Raw genomic sequence first — 20933 nt, 5'->3', positions numbered from 1 at the left:
TGCCTGAGCAACGGGAGCACTTGCTGCAGGGTCAGCATATGGAAGTGCTCCGACAGGATGTAGTAGTTGAGTGGCCTGAGGTCCAGGATGGGCCTGAGGGACCCGTCCTTCTTTGGAATCAAGGGAGTATACCCCTGTGCCTCTTTCTGGCATAGGCACGAGCACTATTGCCCCTTTTTGCAGCATGAAGGTGACCTCCTGCTGCAATAAGTGCAAGTGCTTGTCCGACATAGGACGGTGCCTTGGGGGCATGTTGGGTGGAGTGGATGTTAACTCCAGACAATAACCGTATTGGATAAGTTTTCTGACCCACCTGTCCGTGGTGATGGACTTCCAGACTGGCAGGATCTGCTGGAGTCTCCCTCCGACCGGTGTGTGGTCGGGGGGCAGTGACAAGGCGTCACTGTTTGCTGGTGGCAGAGGACCTGGAGCTGTTGTTGCCACGTCCTCTGCCCTTGGCGCTGTTGCCACGATATCCACCTCGACTCTTGTTGGCGTAAGTAGTCTGGGTGTTGCCTTTGTAAGATTGCGTGGACTGTGAAAGCTGACCCCTGGAGACGCCTCTAGTGGTGGAGCGACGAAAGGACCCACCCCGAAACTGCTGGGACTGTAAGGCACCCATGGATTCAGCAGTGTCAGTGTCCTTTTTCATTTTTTCTAGGGTGGTGTCAACCTCTGGGCCAAACAGGTGATCTGGGTTAACCGTTTGGCTCAGGATGGTGGTTTGGATGTCTGGCTTAAATCCAGAGATTCTCAGCCAGGCATGTCTCCGAAGCATAACACTGGTGTTTATAGCTCTGGCCGCGGTATCAGCTGAGTCCAGAGCACACTTAATGGAAGCGTTCGAGATTAGCTTCCCTTCTTGAATCAGCATCTCAGCCCCTTCCTTGTATTGGTCAGGCAGGTGTTGCAACAGGGTCTCTAGTGTATCGTAGTGCGCCCTGTCATAGCGCGCTAGAAGCGCTTGTGTGTTAGAGATGCGCCATATGTTGGCTGCCTGTGCTGCTACCCTCTTTCTTAAAGCCTCAAAGACCTTGGATTCTTTGTCTGGGGGAGGAGCATCACCCGTAGTCTGAGAATTGGCCCTCTTCCGGGCATTCGAGACGACAAGGGAGTCCAGAGGCAACTGTCCTTTAATGTAGGTAGGATCAGTAGGCGCCGACTTGTATTTTTTGTTAATCCTAGGGTTTATCACCCGCGCCATGGTTAGTTCTTTAAAGATCTCAGCAGCATGCTTTAAAACACCTTTTAGCATAGGCAGAGTTTTTACAGTCTTTTCTGACACTGAAAAAGTGTCAAAGAGGAAATCCACATCCACAGGGTCAGCATGCAGCTGGACATTGTGATTGTTTGCGGCCCGTTCAATGAGGGCATGACAGCAGCAGAGTCTTCTGTAGGTGAAGTCTTTGCAGAAAAGAGTGGAGGGTCTTGTCCTGAATGAGGATCCCCAGGGTCACCACCAGCTGCCCAGGGCTCATTTGTATCCTCAGGGTCTGTATAGACTGGATAACTGTATTCATCCTCTTCATCTCCCTAACCAGCGTCCACATCGGAGTAAGTGGGTGACACATCACGAGTCTGTGGTGAAAGGGGTTCCACCAAGACGGAGAGCAAGCAGAGTCCTTCTTGAGAGGGATCTTGTAAGACTCCAGCTGGGATTCTGGGGTGATTTTCCGCTTCAGGAGGGAAAGCCTGCCCGTTTCGGCGTTGATGAAGTGTTCCTGACGCTCATCCCCCGAAGGTCGTTGAGGTTGCAGGCCGTGGACCACTGATGACGCCTTCGGAGACCTTTTCGGGCACGCCGGCCACTGCCTTAGGAGTGAAAGCCTTCGGCGCCGTCTTAGGTGGCAACGTAAAGAGGATCGGCGTGGACGCCTTAACTGGTTTCTCCACAGGCTTCGCAGGCGGAGGGTCCTTCGGTTCGACCGCCGCGGTGCCGTCCTTGATGCGCTGCAGGGAGTCCATCACCTTTTTGGTGAACGCGGCGGATGGACGCGCTGGTTCAGCGGAGTCCTTCGAGGCCACTTTCGTAGTCGACTCACGAGGCGCATCGCTCTTGGCCTGGTCGTGCGGACGCAGGGCAGAGAGGACCTTCGGGTCATCGAGTCGCTTCTTCGGGTCACCGAGAGTTTACTTTGGTTTGGCGACAGCCTTCTTCGGGTCGGCAAGGCCCTTGCCGGCGTCGACCGTCCTTGGCGCCGACGCGCCAGTATCGACCACCTTTACTTTAGTCTCGACGCCCTTGACTTGGCCTTTCGGCTCGACAGCCATCTTCGGCGCCGAAGCCTCCGAAGTTATCGATCCGACCAAAGCGATGCGCACTTTCGGTTTCGATGCTTGCACCTGCGCAGTATCTGGCGTCGAGACCGTAGGTTTCACTTTCGGTTTCGTTTTGCCAGGGAGTGGCTCGGTAACAATGTCCGTGGCCAGGCCCAAAGGCGGGGCCGTGGAACCCATATCGACGTCTTGGGTAAGGCCCGAAGGCGATCCCTCGACCTGGGCCTTATGAATAGGCACAGCCTCAGAGTCAGTTTGAGGAAGCTCCTCGTCCGAGCTATCCTCCATGGCCCCGAGGGCACCGTCGTCGTCTCCTACCTCCTAGACGACTTCTTCGCTTTCGAACACCTCAGCATCAGCGTCGTAGTCTTATTCGACGTCCGACGCGGGGTTTGATTCCGAAACGTCCTGGATATATTCTTCCTCGACATCCCCAGCATCGAAAATGTCCGCAGTCGCCGAAGCAGATTGCTGGGCCTCCAGGCGCGCAGCTCGTCGAAGCTTAAGTGTCTTCTTGGACCTGAAGCGTGAACAGGCCATACACTTGGCCTCATCATGGTCCGGCGACAGACACTTGTTGCACACTGGATGGACGTCGATGTAGGGGTACTTCGAGTTACAGACCGGACATCTCTTGAATGGACTTCGGTCCATGATGGTTGGTCGATAAGTCAGGAGCGTCGACTAGGCCTTCCGCGCTGAAAGCACGCGGAAGTACAAAAACCGGCTCGGAGCCGAGCTAGAAGAAGTAAAGCCGAACGCAAGACAATACCGACGTATAGCCTAAAGACCTTGTGGTCTCAAGAAAGTTTTTCTATCGATTCCGACAAGAGGGAATTAAAGACATCCGAACCCAATGGCGGAAAAAAAACAATCTGAGGATGGAGTCGATGCCCATGCGCACTGTAGTCCAGGGGAGGAGCCACCTATCTCGTGATACTTCGAAGACTCTTCCAGGACAACAATGTGCAATCATCCGGACCCAACACTAGGCGGCGATCTATGCACAGATATGAATTCAGCAGCCCACATGCCTCAAACACACCGAGCAGGTAGTCTGTCAAATTTTTTACCTTGGGATTGGATTCTGAACTGGAAATGAAAATACAGAAGTAGGGCAAAGTCCAAGGTTGAGGCCTACGAGGATCTCACAAAGTCTGACACATTGTCTTCAAGCCCCAGTTGAAGCCATTTGTTTTGGTGTCAAAAGTGTCATATGGGACAAAGCTTTATTTCTTAGCCATCAAAGTAGTTTCGCTAAAGGGATGTATTTGCTGCCTCACCCAAAGGCTGAACCTTCAGGCTTAGATTCTTATCCTGCTGTAGCTTCAGTGACCAAGAGTCTGGATAGCTTTTGCAGGAGGATACTGCAGCAATATATCATCCAGAGGCTAAGCTGGACAAACCAGATTTTCTGCCTCACCCCCATCCCTGACTTACGCCCCCCACACACTGGCCACCTCATAGATGCGGCCACCTTGTGGATGAGACCCCCCTTCCTAGTTCTCTGGAGGATGAAAATATTAAAGGTTCCGCTTTCCTCCAACTGCTGGGAAACTTAGAAATGTCCTACTTGTCACTCCTGGGGCACCCAGGTCTTCAGGGCAGGCTTCTAATCTATGCACTAGTTCTTGGTCCAGACAGGACTCCTGCAGGGTTCTTTTCAGGTTAGATAGACCTTGTTGGAGTCAGGAGTCCTGCTTTTTTTGTTCCTGGAGCCGGAATACAGAAGTACGCACCTAATCCCTGGAAAGAGGTTCCAGTCCATAGGTACAAGAAAGAGGACAGGATTTTTCTTTCTTGTAGCAGGGCCTTCTTCAGGGGTGTCTTCCTGGTAGATGAATGTTCTGGGGAGTTGGTGGTGAGGTGCCCGTTTTATCTTGTGCACTAGGCAAGGAACTGAGAATTTTCTCCACCCAATTCACCCTACTTTTGTATAAATTGCTCTTGGCTTTTCTGTAAAAATTACAAGACCTAATTTAAGGGTGACTGAACTCTGGAAAAGCTCAAGGCAGGCCCATACTCAATCTCCCCTATTTCAGTTAGCTCTCCCTACAGTTGGTCCTGGTGGGAACGGTTGTTCTCAAAGTGCTGTTAGGGCAAAAACACCTAGTGGGGCTCCTGGAGTACAGCCCTACTTGGCATCTCAGAGTCAAAGGAGGTACGGTTTTAAGGCTGTCTTTTGTTCTCCCAACTATTAACCTCCCTCCCCTCCTAAACGGCTATTCCTTGCTACATGACACTGTTGACAACACCCCTTTCTTACTGAGTCTAGAGGCCAAGCGACTGTCCTCTGGAAAGTCAGGTCAGGTCATTATCTCCAGCCAGGAATTAATATTCAGCAACTGGAGTTGAAATGAATGACCACAGTGGTTCTAAGGTTTATGTAGCACAAAGTTAGTTGTCACTTTTCCACTTATGTTATAAAAAAAATCTGAAATGTGGGATAAAATACTTTCAAATCATAAAGGCCCTTCTTTAAAAAAATGTATTTAATAAACGAGCAAAACATAACAGGAAAACAACTTTAAGGCCTTCAATCACCGGGGGCATTCATTTCAAATATGTAGCTCGTCACCGTTTTATTTTTAATACATTAGACACCAGGACTTGAGAGCTTACAAGACACATTTTAGGCGTGAATTATTAATTCCTATACGACAGACTTTCATGCCAGGTTTTACCGTAGTGCAGCCATGACCACCAAGGTGCTCATGCTAGCCAATTATTTTTGCATTTATATATGGGTGATGTAAATGCACACAGCAGGCCACGTAAAATTAAACTCCCATGGCACTGGCGCATTTTTAGACCAATAAGTCAATCCAATATTTAGAACATGTTTCATAGGGAAACGACAGATGCTACTCAACTCTTTTGCAGTGCTGTGGAGCACAGAGCTCTACGGACAGAAAAAAAACAGGCAAGGAAAAACTGGGCAGGGAAAGGAGTCGCACTATTGTTCTCTCCATTGTATTGGCCTTTCCCTTTCTCCTAGACACAGCATTCTTACTGCTGGTTGCCTGTTGGTCTTCCCACACTATTCTACATTACATTAACTTCTTTTCCATTTAAAGTTTGTAAATTCACAATGTGAAGCTGCAACAAACACTAATCATGCTTATGTAACGGATAAACGAACTGGACTCAAAGAGAACTGCAGTGTATAAGTAGTTTCAGGGAAAGGGGAACATATGCCAATTCAGTTTTGGAAGATCTCCCACTTGCAGACTGGACGGCATGGATTTAGAAGAATAGATTATTGCACAGTGACACAAGACCAGTCTGTCCTCCACAAAATCTCAGGAACCAACCTAAACAATGTCCACATCTTTTGGCCATTTACAACAGATTTAGTTCAGAAACCATATGGTAACCAGTTAAATGGTAAAATGCTTACCCTAGCAGACCGCTCCATGGTGTAAGCCAATCCAGAATGAACAATGTCTTTTTCAGATGCACCCTGTAGAGAGGAGAAAAGAAACCTGTGGTAAGTGACACTCCTCCGATTACCAGACTCATGATTAATCGTGTGAACCCGGATCTGTATTTGCATACACACGGTTTAGAAAAGTTAATGAAAAATAGTCATGTATGACTTCGCTGCAGCCTTCCTAGCAACTCCCAATTGCAACAAACTAAAGGTTACTGGTCTGTGACAGAAAATTAACGTGTCCGTTATCTTCACTTCATACATAAGCACTGCACAGCTGTGGACGGTCTTGTGAGGTACTTTCAAAGCAGAGAAAAATTCACCAAATTGCATAGGCATTTAAAAAAAACAAAGGCAGCATTTCTTATTAGCATTTTAGGAAAAATCCACATTTAACATCACAAAAATAGAAATGGGTTATAAAGGATGCATCAGCATGGCTGAATTATATCAATAACATTACGCCACCTTTTTCTGCAAATAGTAAAAAAAATAAACCACAAAAAAACTGAGAAGAGATGTGCTACAAATCGCTAACCTTATACTACATCTGTCAATTGCTTCAAGCCTCACCTCGCCACTGCAGAATGTGCATGGCCTTGAAGCTCCTGGGCCACAGCACAGTCAAGTATGGAGTGTAGACATTGGTAATAGGAGTCAAATTCACGCGAGTAGAATTTTCTTAACTAATGCATTTACATTGATTCCACTCCAACCTTGTTGCGGAGACTTGCAAGCTAGCATTACTAGGAGGTAACCTCGGTAGAAAAGAATACAAACGAATGCCCAATTGGTCACACTTACTCAAGCTGCCATATTGACAGGAGCGTGTACAACACGCAAGTGAGTAATTGGCCAGGCAACCTGAAATTATCTATAACTAAAGGTCTTGGAGGGGTTTCTCCTTGGGGTAAAGGCGGTTGTACCATTTTCTGCGGATTAATACCTTGTGGCACGACCTTTAATGCCATTAATGCCCTTCTTCCAGGGTTTTATTGTCTTCAGGAAAAGACTATTGCTGTCAAGAAACTGAACTTATGCAATAGCTAGGTATGCTTGCTGGATATCATAAGCATAGATGTAATTTAGGGGTCTCGGCTGCAAACCCCTAGCTTGCCCCTTGCAACCTCTGCCACCGTCTTTCGGACGCCTAGCCTCAGAGGTGGCAAAATCAGTGCGAAGAACGCAGGAGAGTCTCATTCTTATGGTTGTCAGGGTTTAGGTTCCTTAGTTTCTGCTTTTTAAAAAATATATTCAGTGAATAATGGTCTTTCACTATTAGTGTAATAAAAATTGGAGCACCAGGAGTTGGAACGAGACCTTCACTGACAGATGAGGTAAGTAAAAGAAAATGCTTTTAAATGTATGTTGCATGATTGCAGTTAAGAGTTTACTTGTGTGAGGGATACCCTGAACATGTGTAGGTTTGTATGTGTGAGTGAAAGTAAGTCAGTGACAGGTAGAGTGTAAGATAGTGTGTCAATAATTGAGTACAGGTGAGTTAGAGTTACCGACCGTAAAAGTGAATGAGTGAGAAGTAGCAAATTTAAATTAGTAAGAATGGGTGTGAGGGAGAGTTGATGCGAGAGTGAGAATGAGTAAGTGACAGTGAGTGACGGAAACTGGGGATGAGACTGCATGGCCTTGAGCAAGTATAAGTGGGTTGAGAATCAGTGTGAATGAATGAGTATGAGTGACTGAGAATGAGCACGAGTGCATCTATGCGAGGATGCGCGAGTGTGAGTAAGAATGCAGTGTTATGCTTGCAAGCCTACTGTTCTTCCTGGCCAACTGAAGGTCATTATTGAGTTAAGGAAACACCAAAATCAGAATACTGGTGCTGGGATATGGCAGGCAATAAATACTTAGCAGGGCAAGAACATGTGGCAAAATACTGGCATGCTTAAAGAAATTCTTGGCATAATGGACACTTGTGGTGATGTACTAGTACACTAGAGGAAGTTCTTGGCATATGGGGAAACCATGAAAAAGTTTGTGCTGCCATACTTGAGGAAGCTCTTGGCATGGATTGCATCCGAGGCAAAATGTTGGTAGTGCATTGGAGTCAATTGTTATAAGGGAGGACAACAGTGGCATATGGGACTGGACAACCATGACAAAATGCTGGTCCTGAAAATTCGAAGTCTTTGACATCAGGGCCACCATGGTGTATGGACAGCATTAATGACCAAATTCTGGTGCCATCATTGTATATGGATTTTTTTAGCTTAAGGGGCACCCATGGCATACGAGTGGCAAAAAAGAAAATACTGGCCTTGGCACAATGAAGGGTACTTGACATTTGGTGCACCTGTGAAACATGTATTTTCCAAAAAATGCCAACTCTTGGGGAACATCAGGTTTCACTGGCATGCCACGCCATAAAAAGGCTTAAATATTTCATAAATGCCCTTTCAGAGTCTATGGTTTTTGACTAACTTTGTGAAAATTGTTGTTTAAAATGCTTTGTGACCCCACTGTTTCCAAGTTCTCAGGGCTGGTATCACATCTAATCACTTTCAAAGATCATGTCAGGATCCCAATATAGGTGGAATCATGACAGGATCCCAATATAGGGGGAATCAGGACAGGATCCCAATTATAGGTGGAAACTCAAGTCAGGGTCCCAATTATATCAAACCTCGTGATGGTCGCTATGAGGGAATTTTGCTCGACATACCGGGCTTCTCTTGAATGGAGTTCTGTCCATGAGGCGTAGGCCGCACGGCGCCGATGGGCCCAACTGCCCGCGTCGATGCACCGGAATGTAGCTGGTGATGTCTAAAAGTCTATTCGATGTCGAAATAAGTTGGTTTAAAGTTTCTCGCTTCGAAAAAAGCTGAAAAAGTCTTTTCTAGCCGGAGGGGAAAACTTTCATCTGAACACAGTGGCGGAAAAAAACAATCCGAGGATGGAGTCGATGACCATGCGCAGTATTGTCCAAGGGAGGAGTCACCTATCTCGTGACTACAAAGACTTCTTCCAAGAAGACAACAACCTGCAATCATCCGAGCCCAACACCAGGTGGTGATCTATTGCTAAATGTAGGATCTGCAGCTCATATGCCTCGAACATTTCCTTTTTATATAATAAGGTAGATTCCAGCCTAAAATATTCTTGACTCTGTACGGTATATGAGAAGATTAATAAATCCATGGGTTTATATTTTCCAGCTTGTAAAAGATCTAAATTCCACTGCTGTGTAGTTAATGTATTGAATATTAGACTTTTCCGCACAGATTCAGCCACTGGCCCCATATACTGTAGATCAGGCAGACCATAAGATCCCAATTCCATCATTATACTATACAGTTCTAAATCCCTGACTTTGTCACTCCCTAGCTCTTCAAATATTGCATGTTTCAATGCAAATGGATCAGCCATGGCACAATCAATAATGTAGTTCACACAACCTCTTATGCAACAGTTCCAACGATTTTAGACCAAATTCCAATCTTATGATGCAATGCGTAGATTTAGTAAGGTGCATACACATTTCATAAACCATTTCTCAAATTTGAGAATGACTTTCTTACTCGTTACTGGAGAGGCATATAATAAGTACGGAATTATTTTCATTTGTAATGCTTTGAGTGATGGGCTATTTGCATTCCCTCCAAACATTTTCACGAATCTCGAGATTTAGTAATAACCATTGATTTTGCATTTTTACTGACCGAATGGCTTGCCCATGATAACTTATTATCAAAGATTACTCCACGATAGTTGTATTGTTCCACTACCTCAATTGAAGTTTCTCCAAGCATCCACTTTTTAGGTTTTATAGACTGTCCAAACAGCCAATATGTCCAAGACGAAAATTGTGACATCAGTCCATTTGCGGTATTGTAGGTATGAAGTTGGTACTGGAGTCCTTTTTGCCATGCCCATAATAGAACTTAACGCAGTATCTGTGTCTTGTAGTTTTATTGTAACATCAGCAATGTGAATTACCCATTTGTCAGAGTTAAGGTTATGTGACATCACATCCTAAGAAGTTTCAGGGTTAACAGGTCATATGGTGTCAGTTTCTGTGATACAATTAAGGACAAAAGGGTGTGCATTGTCGATTTCGCTATCCCTGGCATTTTGATGAATCAATGTGCACGTTCAAAAGTTACTGGTAGGAGACTAATGTAACTGGTTTCGATCACTTAAGAATTCATTGAACAAACTCAGAAATTGAGTCAAGGGAAATTTAAATGTTCTTATATGTGGCTTGACATTCATGTATTCAAGCTTCTTAATAACACATTTGGAGATTATTGCACAGAGGAAACATAACAATGATCTCCTAGTCATCCATGCAGCAACATGTGGGGTTTGACCACATCATACTTAGTTGGTTAGGGTAAAAAATAGTGTTGTGCAAGCAGCGTACCTCCAACTACTCCATTAAGAATACACATAAGATAAGAAAATACATGTATTAGCCGATAATTTTGCCCTGGCTCTGGTTTTGGATGCAGTCATCAACACCATAAACACTTTATATGCAACCAAATTATGGACTTAACGCCTCATGTTCTATTAGGTCACTTCGCAGATGTAATTTTTGCAGAGTATGCAATGCTGCCCACCATTTTTTGAACTACAATGAATGTACTAATCTGTTGAACGGCAAAAAGATTATTCAGTAAGGTTTGCAGATTCCCAGTTGCATTAAGGTTAACGAAGAATGGATGCAGTGTGCGATTCCCACCTAGTAGCTGCACATTAAACAATTGAGGTGCAGCAGCTCACCAGCTCTGTATTTGTAGAATGCCAACATAGTAGTCTCCATTGCTTAAAGCAAAGAGCTGCTTTGTACAAATAAAGTAGCAACTTATGAATGAATATCGTGGGATCATGACGCTGTCCCCTGAACCGCTAGCTACTCTCAAGTGATTATGGTAATCAAAGGAGGAAGAGAGGTGCGTTGACCTTGCCACCTGTAAGGTATAGATCAATAAAGAGAAATCCACTAGAGAGTAAAAATGGATATCATCCCTGATGTACCGCTATTCCCCAAGGGAAAATAATTCCTTTTCCTTAAAATAACCCTCACCCACCAAAAGGCCCTATGGTGGCATGCTTCATCATTTGGTTCTTCCCGCTGAGGGACGGGGCGTGCTGCGACCGATGGAGACGTGGGAGAACTTTTTGGAAGGTGTGTGATGTATTACTAAAAGAGGGGCGGTAATAGCGGTACATCTGGGATGATATCAGTTTTTATACTCTAGTGGATTTCTCTTGATTGTTCTACTCTCAAGTGATGCTTCCAACTGTGACTGCCAGAATAGAAGCTGGGTGACCGTTTCTACTTCAAAATCCCCTCTTCTACATCATGGCTTGACAACTCTAGTTACAACAACCCAGATGCAGGACACTGTCATTCGAGCAGAGATGGTGAAAGAGGAATGGGGTTTCACATCCCCTCCACCTACCCAACTGCAATGAGTAGCAAGGTGCAAATTGTCAGAAAGACCTTTGACTCATGTAACTTCAGTACACTACAGAGCTACATTTTTTGCGGTTGCAAAGTTGAGCTTTTGTGAAAAGGCTTACTATATAATGGCTTCGAACAATGACAACCTTTTCCAATCATTGGCCCTCATTGAGCGGAAATCTGTACCCACCGATGGAGCAAGCATTGGGAGATGCCCAGAGATAGCAAAGAAACTCCTATCTAGCCTTTAGGACTTAGTGGTCTCATAAAATCAGTTACTGGCTTATATTGCACCCAAAAAGAAAAATGTCACAACTAGATTAGGCTTTCTTACTTTACCTGGAACGAGAGAGCGGGGCACTGGAGACATTCTACTTTAAAGACATTTGAGGCATCATTTATTGGTTGGCAGGTGGTCCTGCCAGTGTTTCCTCTCCGGGCGAGTACTACCTGCCATAGCTAGAGTTTCCTTGCCTAGGTTTTCAGTGCATTTGCTTGTGAAGAAAATACATTGAAGGTTCAGGTGAATAGCAAATAGGCACCATACTTATCAGTACAGTTTTTATTTTTTTCAACTTGCAAAGCAAGTAGGAACCCACCCACCCACAAAAAAAAACAACAAAAAATATGACATGCAAGGAGCAACGGTTTGTTCTACATTGCATGGTGGACCCACACAATAAATACAAGTGGACGTAGACACATGTCCACTTAATTATTTCATTTACCATGCTGATGATCCTTTTTAGAGCTTGTTCCAGCACAACAGTAGTAAGCAAATACAGTCATGTGAGCTTGAAGCTGGCAGTCTATCCAGAAAATAAATCTACCTAACTGCACACACAGGTTTCGTCCCCCATACCAAGTCTAATGGACAATACTCACAGATATACGTGCTTGGAACTCTGCCGTTGGCACGACCGGGATAGTTCCTCCATGTTTCCCGAATTTCCTCTCCAAGCTTTCCTGAACAGACACTGGGGGTAAGGATACAAAATAAGAAGTCAACAAGACAAATTTACAAGCCAGCATAATACTGGGGATGGGGGGTGTCTGATGAGAAGGAGAGCAAACCTGACTTCAGGTCAACTGATGGGTGCTAAATCATTGGTGAAGGCAGCTGTGTACATTTCAACAATTTCAATGACACTGAAACAATATGTGTGGCCATTAAGCAAACTAACATAAGTAACCAGGTAAAATTACATTTCGCTGCTAAGCAGGTTAGGGAAAATCCATCTGCTAATCAAAATATACAGAGATGCTAATCTGCATTCACAGATCAACCAATAGTTACATCGCATTCCATACCAAACATCACCAAATTTGCAGAACATGCCTTACAAGCCCTTACCCTATCTAGTACAACATATACACAGCCACTGTTGAAACTCAAAAACGTACCCTGCATAACCGGCTTCGCTGGACTTTGTTCAAAAGGTAGAAAAGTAGGAATTACTCCTAGGTGAAACTACTGTCCTACAAAACTACACAAAAGCAGACACCAATCAGGAAATACAGGGTATAGGATGGAGAGATCAGTTAAATTATACAGCATGTGTGTCCCTACAGAGCACTGGCCCTCCACTTTGAGAGGTCATTTGGGTTGAAGGGTCCCTCAAACTCAAAAATAAATGGAAAAGTGCAGGAGAACTTCAACAACCAAAGCGACATTTGCTGGGATATGATAACTTGATAACAGCATGGCGACGTTATGGTGTTACAGCCTTCTTGAGCGAGTCTCTAGAAAAAGTAGAGCCACAGCATTTTGCGCCTCTTAAGTACAAAGAAGATCAAGACAGCGAGCGAATTGAGCATTTCCATAGACCTTCATGGAGGCACCCAGGACAAAGCTCAGTCTGCCTGGAAAGTGAATGCTTTAGTCACCACAGAGGTAAACATAAAAAGTAAATATGTGAATCTGATTAACCAGATGAATGCTTTTTTTTTTAAACCACAGTAAGGTGTTCATAGTAAAGAAAAAATAATTAAAAAGAAAGATCCCTTTTCATTTATGGGGATTGTTATTTCTAATCTGTACATGGTGAACTGGTGCCAAACAATGAGTATCCTGCCACCTAGTGGTAAACTGAAGCTGCTTTTTAGGTCTCGACGAGCGCAGTGCGCATAGGCTGCTCTAGGAGAGAGCATCTTGTAATCACCCCAGACATTCAGAAAGCTTTCAGAAAGCTTGTGCGTCTGGTTGTGAAATCCTATTGGGCTTTGTGTGTGGCTTTCAAAAAATGAAAGCGCACAAAAGGCCAAAGACTGCTGTATGTCTTTGCCTTTTCTCTTCACGTTAACTCCCCTGGCCTAGGGGTCTCGGGAGCGAGCAGCGGCGTGCATTGTGCCAGCTGCATACATCCCTTATGATCTTGGCTCATGTTCTTAAGTAAACAAAGCATGGTTGCTTTAGTGGCCTCCCTTGTTTCAACTTTGTTTTTCTCCCTTTTTAGGCGGAGGACTCCGTCGCACTGCGTAAGCAGTGGGCGGAGCTCCGAGATTATGTTTCTTAGTGTAGAGGGCTTGAACCCGCCCCTCTTCTCCATTGGCTGGCCTTTTAAATGCTGGCCAGCCATTGGAGAGGGGCGTCACTCCCTTTAAGCCCAGTCTTTTTCGGATTCGGGGGGCGTGTTTTTTAGGTTCTGTGACGTCATCCGTCACTCACCAAAAAACACACCCCCGATTCCGAAAATTTCAGAGCTTTGAGGCAGCCATTTCTGCCCGACCGCGTCCGGCCCTTGTTTTTTTCTTGTTTCCTGGTTCGCGTGTCCTCTTGCCTTCCCTGCTATTACATGTGTTTGTGTTTATCCCTGAATTACACTTGTTACAATCCTGACTCTTTGGTGCCTTTTAACTTTGAGATCTTTCAGTGTTTGTGGACGTCTGTTAAGGTTTATTGCATAGAAAAGCAACCGCCCTCTCTGCGGGACTCATTTTGTGCCTCCTGTCCCCTGACATCGTGGACGCTGCCGGTCTCTGGCCACGCTTGCTCATTAGAATATTCAAAGTCCCTTTTGACGCAGGAAGTAAGCCCTCACATCTGCCTGCCATTGTTGTGGACGCTCGCTTCTTTGATCTCTGGAAGCCGCCCTCGCACACTTGCTCACCTTCTTGTCAATGCATCCTAATTGGCATGGCAGGCTCTTTTGTCATGGATGGTAAGACGGCACACTTGTTTGCAGCCCCCTCCTCTAACCCCAGTGGTGGGACCTTTCATAGGCTTGTACTGGCCGGGGGAGGGGTGAAGCACACTTCAGCACCTAGCGCCTGCCATGAAGTCAGACAAGGTGAGGTGTGAGAGCAGACATGCGCTCGCACACCTCCCGACAAGTATATCCGAGGGGGATGTCACATTAGGGAGTCAGCGGCTGTGCCCCCACAAAGCGTTCACGGAATAGTGCCTGGAATTTGCCATGCGTCAGAATTGCACCGTGTAATAGTGTTTATTGCGAAATAGTGCATATGGGTAAGGGAGAGGATGTGGCCTTACGGCCAGAGCTGCAGACTTTGGAGCTTGGGAACCAGGTTCAAGCATTGGCGTCGGCTCAGCATCCTGGGATTCTGGGCAAATCGCTTAACCGCCCCGTGCCTACCAAAAATGAATGTGTCCTTGTGTAACGTAACTGGTGCTCATGTAAAATAAATGGCATGAAATGCTCTCCCCAAAAACTTAAGGTGTGCTAGAGTGAATTATCTGTCCCGGAATGTTTTTGGGGTCATGAATTATGTAGGGTCGTGCAAGGTTTTTTAAAAAAAAAAAAAAAAAAAAAAAAACTTTCACTAAAGTCTATGGAAAAATGTGCTACTTCTTATGTTACAAATATTTTTTTTTTCTTTGTCACATTTGCGTGAAAACCTTGACTTTTACTACAAACTGTGTTGCCTTACTAGCCTTATTTTAAATTATCAGAGTGGTTCTGTGTTAGATATACTTCCCAGAAAATAGCTCGTGGGCTCCTCTTGCAGTTGCATATCCTCCATGGGAAAATTCTGGAAAAGGTAACGTTGCACTGGCAAAACAAGCCAAGACTGTTTAAGTTGTGAGAACTGGCAACTCTGCTAAAGTAGTGTTTTCGCGTGAGTGTTTTAGATTTCGCACCATTTTTCATTGCGGTTATTTCGATATGCCACTATTAGACGGGAGCTATTTTGGGTGAATGCTTAATGTAAAGTGCTCACCTAACTGCTGGCGGCCTTTGGTCCTTATGGCCTCCTCAAAGAGTTATGCTTTACAGAGTATTTACCTTTAGGTGATATAGGTTTCTACGTTTGCAATCACATGCAGCTTTGCGTGTTCTGAAGGCCACAGAATGCTGGTGCTGGAAGGAAACTATCGATCAAAATGGCAGCTATGTTGCAGTGTAGACAAATGTGTGTTTTGTGTGTTTTGGGGTAGGGCCCAAGTCAGACAACATCGGTTTAGGGAACTAAATCGAAGCAAAATATAGAGTTTTCTAAAAACACGAGTAAGACCATCTTTACTGTGACATGTCAGAAGTATGTTATTGCATCAAACGGAAATACCGTGGGAGAGGCTAGGCTTTGCAAAGGTATTTATGGTAATGAGGCCCTAAGGAACAACTTAGGGCCTTCCAAAAAGGCGCGCATCTCGAAAGAGCCTTCTAGTGTATGTTGTGGAGACGCTCACATTATCTTTATGCCTTAAAATACAAACGTACATTTTTTTTTTACTTTAAAAAAAAAAATGGGGCTCTGCTGAAGCCAGGTAAGTCTGGACAGAACGCAAAGTGTACTAGTTTGAGAAGGGTTATGTGCAGTATCTATAAAAAAAATAAGATTTGGGGTGTTTTCGTAACAGACGGGTGCCAGCTTTCTGCTCCGTGTCTGCTAGCCGGGCCTTCCCAGGGAGGGACAGGTGCTGAGGTAATTCACTCTGCACGCGACTCGGTTCTTTCAAAGTTACAGCACACTTGGCACCTGGGCGGCAGTCCCGACCTGCCTGTGTTGCAGTATGGGCGACACCTTTGAGTGATACGGTTCGGGATAGCCGCTTTCCCACAGGAGAGCCCTCAAACCGCTTTCCCACCCCCTCTTCCCACTGTGAGAGGATTATAGGGAGGAAACAATCACGTGCTAATTAACCTGGCACAAAGGCACAAAAACCAGATTACAAGCAAGGCACAGAGGCACAAAAACCAGATTACAAGCAAGGCACAGAGGCACAAAAACCGTGTGTGTGTGTGTGGGGGGGGGGGCTGTGTGTGTGTGGGGGGGGGGGCTGTGTGTGTGGGGGGGGGGGCTGTGTGTGTGTGTGGGGGGGGGGCTGTGTGTGTGTGGGGGGGGGCTGTGTGTGTGTGTGGGGGGGGGCTGTGTGTGTGTGTGGGGGGGGGCTGTGTGTGTGTGGGGGGGGCTGTGTGTGGGGGGGCTGTGTGTGTGGGGGGGGGGGGGTCTGTGTGTGTGGGAGGGGGTCTGTGTGTGTGGGAGGGGGTCTGTGTGTGGGAGGGGGTCTGTGTGTGTGGGAGGGGGTCTGTGTGTGTGGGAGGGGGTCTGTGTGTGTGGGAGGGGGGGCTGTGTGTGGGAGGGGGGGCTGTGTGTGTGGGAGGGGGGGCTGTGTGTGTGGGAGGGGGGGCTGTGTGTGTGGGAGGGGGGGCTGTGTGTGTGGGGGGGGCTGTGTGGATCTGTGTCCGCAAATACTCTACTACTCTCTAATGCTCACCTATTGCCATTGTAAATGACAATACCACTTATTTGTGTTTAAAAAAAAAAAGAAAAAAATGTCATGCGCAATGCCAATAGCTCTACCTTTAATAATGCCAAGAACATTGCATTGTAAATGCTTGTTCATGTTTACAGCTACTGCCAGTTCAAAAGGGGCCGTAAAAAAATACAACATAAAAATAAGTTTTTTGTTAGGGCCAAATAACTTTTGTTCTACATCACTCACAAGCTTGTTTTTTTTTACTTGGCTCTTAGAGTAAGTATAGCGGGACCCCGGCTTGGCTCCTTCCATATCCCATAAATTATCAGACTTTCATACCTCTACAACACCCAGTACCTACCACTGGTACTTATGCGAAAAAACGCAGCAAAGCAGAATTGTGTAATACCAGTTGCCTAGCCAATGAAAAGGGCCAATACATAATACCCCATTAATTTTACCCGATCGCTCCAAAGGCAGGACAGCTACCTAACTTTCTCGATGTCCCGTCATCTTGGTTTGCAGCTAACAACAAGGTTATGAAAGACGAGGTCCAATCTAAATAAAGCCCTTGATTGTAACATAGCTGCAAAAGTCTTGTTTTAGGATCACAGAGAATAGATGGCTTCTGGTTTTATTCCGGAATTAGAGAATGCTGGTCGCTGTTCTTCATTGGTTTGGAAGAGACTTTGTTTGTGCGAGAGGGGCCCGTATTGGTTTTTGAGATAGGACAGTTTTGAATTTCTTGAATTTTGCATGTTCAATAACTAAGGAATCCTTGCTGCATGAGATTTGTACCCGTGCGTGTAGGTTTGAATGTTAGACCAGCGCTTTTCATGATCATGTATAGCTGGTATGGGTCTCAAGTCTATTGCCTGCCCTTCCTGACCAAAATGTCTGTTTGCTGTAAGAGGTGCCATAAATCCATCCGGACACAATGTTTCACTGACAGAACTTCAGTCATGAGTTTTAGCCCCTCCCCTTGGTCTTCAGTACCCCTTCTTTTAACTCAGTTTCGCTTCTACTTTTCTCAGCTCCGTGTTATATTTACGATTAGGTGAGGTTCTTAGGCCCTTGTAGCTGGATGAGGTATTTCTGTAATGGCTAACTTCATTTCAATTCCTGCTGTGATTACTCTAGTAAGTTGTCCGTTCCCATTGACTAGTAAATTACTTTCTAAAAAAGCTGCAAAGTTCAATGCTCTAAAAATTATTACTAAGTAAATGTAAATCCTAGCACATCCAGATTTCCTAGAGTCTCTTGGACTGGCCCAGAACGTAAGGCTTTTCTTGTATCTTGTTTGTTTTCCAGCCAGCACGGACTGTTGAAAGCCATTCTTTTACCACTCCCTCACTTAAACCACACAATGTCTAAGGAAAGGGGGAGGGGCAGTGAATTGATCTCATCCAAACACATGGACAAAGACCCACTCACGCCCGCCCTCCGCCGCTCATGAGTACACTTCGTATGGCAGCATGGTGTTACTTTTGTATGCATCGTTTAATCAACATGAACGGAGATTCTCAAACAGTTTTTGTTCCTCATAGGAAACAATAGTTTATTAAATTACTGGTTGAATTGTTACACACAAAGAGCTATACAAAATGCCAACATCCTCTTCAGGGTATTCCGTTTGACATTAACCTCCCACCAGGATGCGTTAGTTTGCATCGAGAAACTATATAACATCACTGCAGATATATACCTGAATCAGCCCGCATGACCCTGTGTAGTAATTGTATACCCCTTCAATCTACGGCGGCACACACCCACTATAATGTACTGCATGGCTACACATTTATGAGGTCCCAAAGGCAAGACCTATTGGCTATGCCAATGCTTGTTAATATAGGTGTAAATAACGGCGAGCAGTGTCAAGCGAAGATTATGCACACAAGGAGGCTTAGATGCTCACAACACTTTCAGTGCATGGTTGCTAGTTCCGTCTTATACACAGAGCCCATCGCTGCGATGGTGTGGACCAACGCAGACCTTTGACAAAAGCAAGCCTGCAGAACACCATCACCAGCATTACCTTGAGTGAAACGCGCACAGGCAATCAATGTAATGAAAACTGCATGAAACAGGAGATGCAAAAGGAACCGCTTCCTGACATGACTATCTTTTGCAATCAGAGCATTTCCACAAAAAAATTGGAGAAATCATGATTGTAGCTGTTCTATACACAAAGGACTCCGGGCTCATGCTCACATTCTCATGTAACGGTACAGGAGAGCACAGGGCAAATCTCAAGGTCACATAAATGCTCTTAATACTCGCAGTAAAGCACGCAGTCTAATAGTGCAGCATTCGACGTCCAAGAGATAAAAACCAGTATAAAAGTTCACCAATTAAAGCATGAATGTCTCAAGTAAATGTTTTGAAAAAAATGGTAAATGTCCTTCAAACCTTTTCAAGGTAAATTAAACATAAGTGACTTGACTGAGCTCGGTAATTTCGGCAGCTTAATTGTACACACAAAATATCACAAATAGAGACCACCCAAATGGGAAATGTACTACTCCTGAACTAAACTATTATTCACAAAAAGTACGTCCAAAGAATGGTCCTGTAACTAATATCAACCAGAGAATTAGATGCGATACAAAAATAGGAAGGAAAATGCTACTTACCAGTATGCATCTGTTGGCATGTAGGGCTTCAGAGCCACACACTATTGCATCGATCGCCATCTGGTGGTGGGCCCGGATGATTACACTTTGTTGTTGTCTTGGAAGAGTCTTTGTCTGTTGGATGACTCCTCCTGTAGATCGTAGAGCGCATGGGCATCGACTCCATCGTCAGATTGTTTTTCGCCATTGGGGAAATGATGGAGTTGTAAGAGTACATAAAAGGATGTCCATGTCTTGTGTATCTAATTAAGATATTACTGGAACAGATATAGGTAGCCGGGGAGGCGGGTGGGCATGTGTGGCTCTGCAGCCCTACATGCCAAGAACAGATGCATACTGGTAAGTAGCATTTTCCGTTCGAGGCATATGGGCTGCAGACCACACACTATTGCATAGGAGTTTCTCCCTTAGCGGCGACCACCAGTATCTGTTGCAGTAGTTTGAAATGATGTCTTGAGTAAAGCCTGGCCCTCACTAGCTTGTTGTTTTGCCTGCACATCTACACAGTAGTGTTTTGTAAATGTGTGCGGTGTTGATCATGTAGCTGCTTTACAGATATCATCTTGGGGTATATTTCCTAGGAATGCCATAGATGCCCCTAATTTACGGGTGGAATGAGCTTTAGGGGGAATGGATAGAGAGAGTTTTGCTTTTTGATAAATTTGAATGCACTTAACAACCCACCCAGCAATCCCAGATTTTGGAATGGGATTACCTTTATGTGGAGGAGAAAAGGACACAATTGTTTTGTTTTACGAAATGGTTTTGTCCCATCAATGTAGTAGAGGCGTACTCTTTTTACATCTAATGTATGTAGAGCTCTTTCCGCAACGGTTTGTGGTTGAGAAAAGAATACTGGCAACTCAATAGATTGGTTGAGGTGGAAAGGCTAAATGACTTTTGGAAGGAATTTCGGGTTTGTTTTAAGAACCACTTTGTTGTGATGGAGTTGTATGAATGGTTCTTGAATTGGTAATACCTGATCTCACTTACTCTTCTGAGTGAGGTAATAGCAACTAAAAAAGCAACTTTCCATGTAAGGAACTGTAATTCACACTTATGCAATGGTTCAAATGGAGGACCCATAAGTCTAGTGAGAATAATATTTAAATTCCATACCGGGGAGGGTGGTATCCTGGGAGGAATTATTCTTTTGAGTCCTTCCATAAACGCTTTGATGGCAGGTACTCTAAATAATGACAAATGTTGTCCGTTTTGAAGGTAGGCTGCTATAGCAGCAAGATTTAACCTGATTGAGGAGTACGCTAAATTACATCTTTGTAGATGTAGCAGGTAGCATATGATGCTTTGGACGGAAACATCTAATGGGTCAATGTTGTTATTTGTGCAATACACAACAAACCTTTTCCACTTGGCTGCATAGCATGCTCTAGTGGTGGGGCGTCTCGCTTCTTTAATGACATTCATGTAATCAGGTGGAAGATTGAGGTATCCAAATTTTAAGACCTCAGGAGCCAAATCGCTAGATTCGAGCTGCAT

At 45.0% G+C, this 20933-nt stretch overlaps 1 protein-coding gene across 1 annotated transcript in view; it reads right to left on the bottom strand.

Annotated features, from left to right (window-relative positions):
* The window catches only part of GLUD1 (glutamate dehydrogenase 1), a 226940-nt gene that overhangs the window by 17554 nt on the left and 188453 nt on the right, over window positions 1-20933 (bottom strand). The window contains exons 11-12 of the mRNA XM_086922016.1: window positions 12024-12115; window positions 5678-5740 (exon numbers count right to left, since the gene is read on the bottom strand). Of these exons, the coding sequence (XP_086778142.1) occupies window positions 5678-5740; window positions 12024-12115 (155 nt within the window). The remainder of the gene's footprint in view (window positions 1-5677; window positions 5741-12023; window positions 12116-20933) is intronic.

The sequence above is a fragment of the Lissotriton vulgaris genome, chromosome 5 (assembly GCF_964263255.1).
Source record: "Lissotriton vulgaris chromosome 5, aLisVul1.2, whole genome shotgun sequence".
Classification (NCBI taxonomy): Eukaryota; Metazoa; Chordata; class Amphibia; order Caudata; family Salamandridae; genus Lissotriton; species Lissotriton vulgaris.
This window is presented reverse-complemented; position numbering and strand designations above follow the sequence as displayed.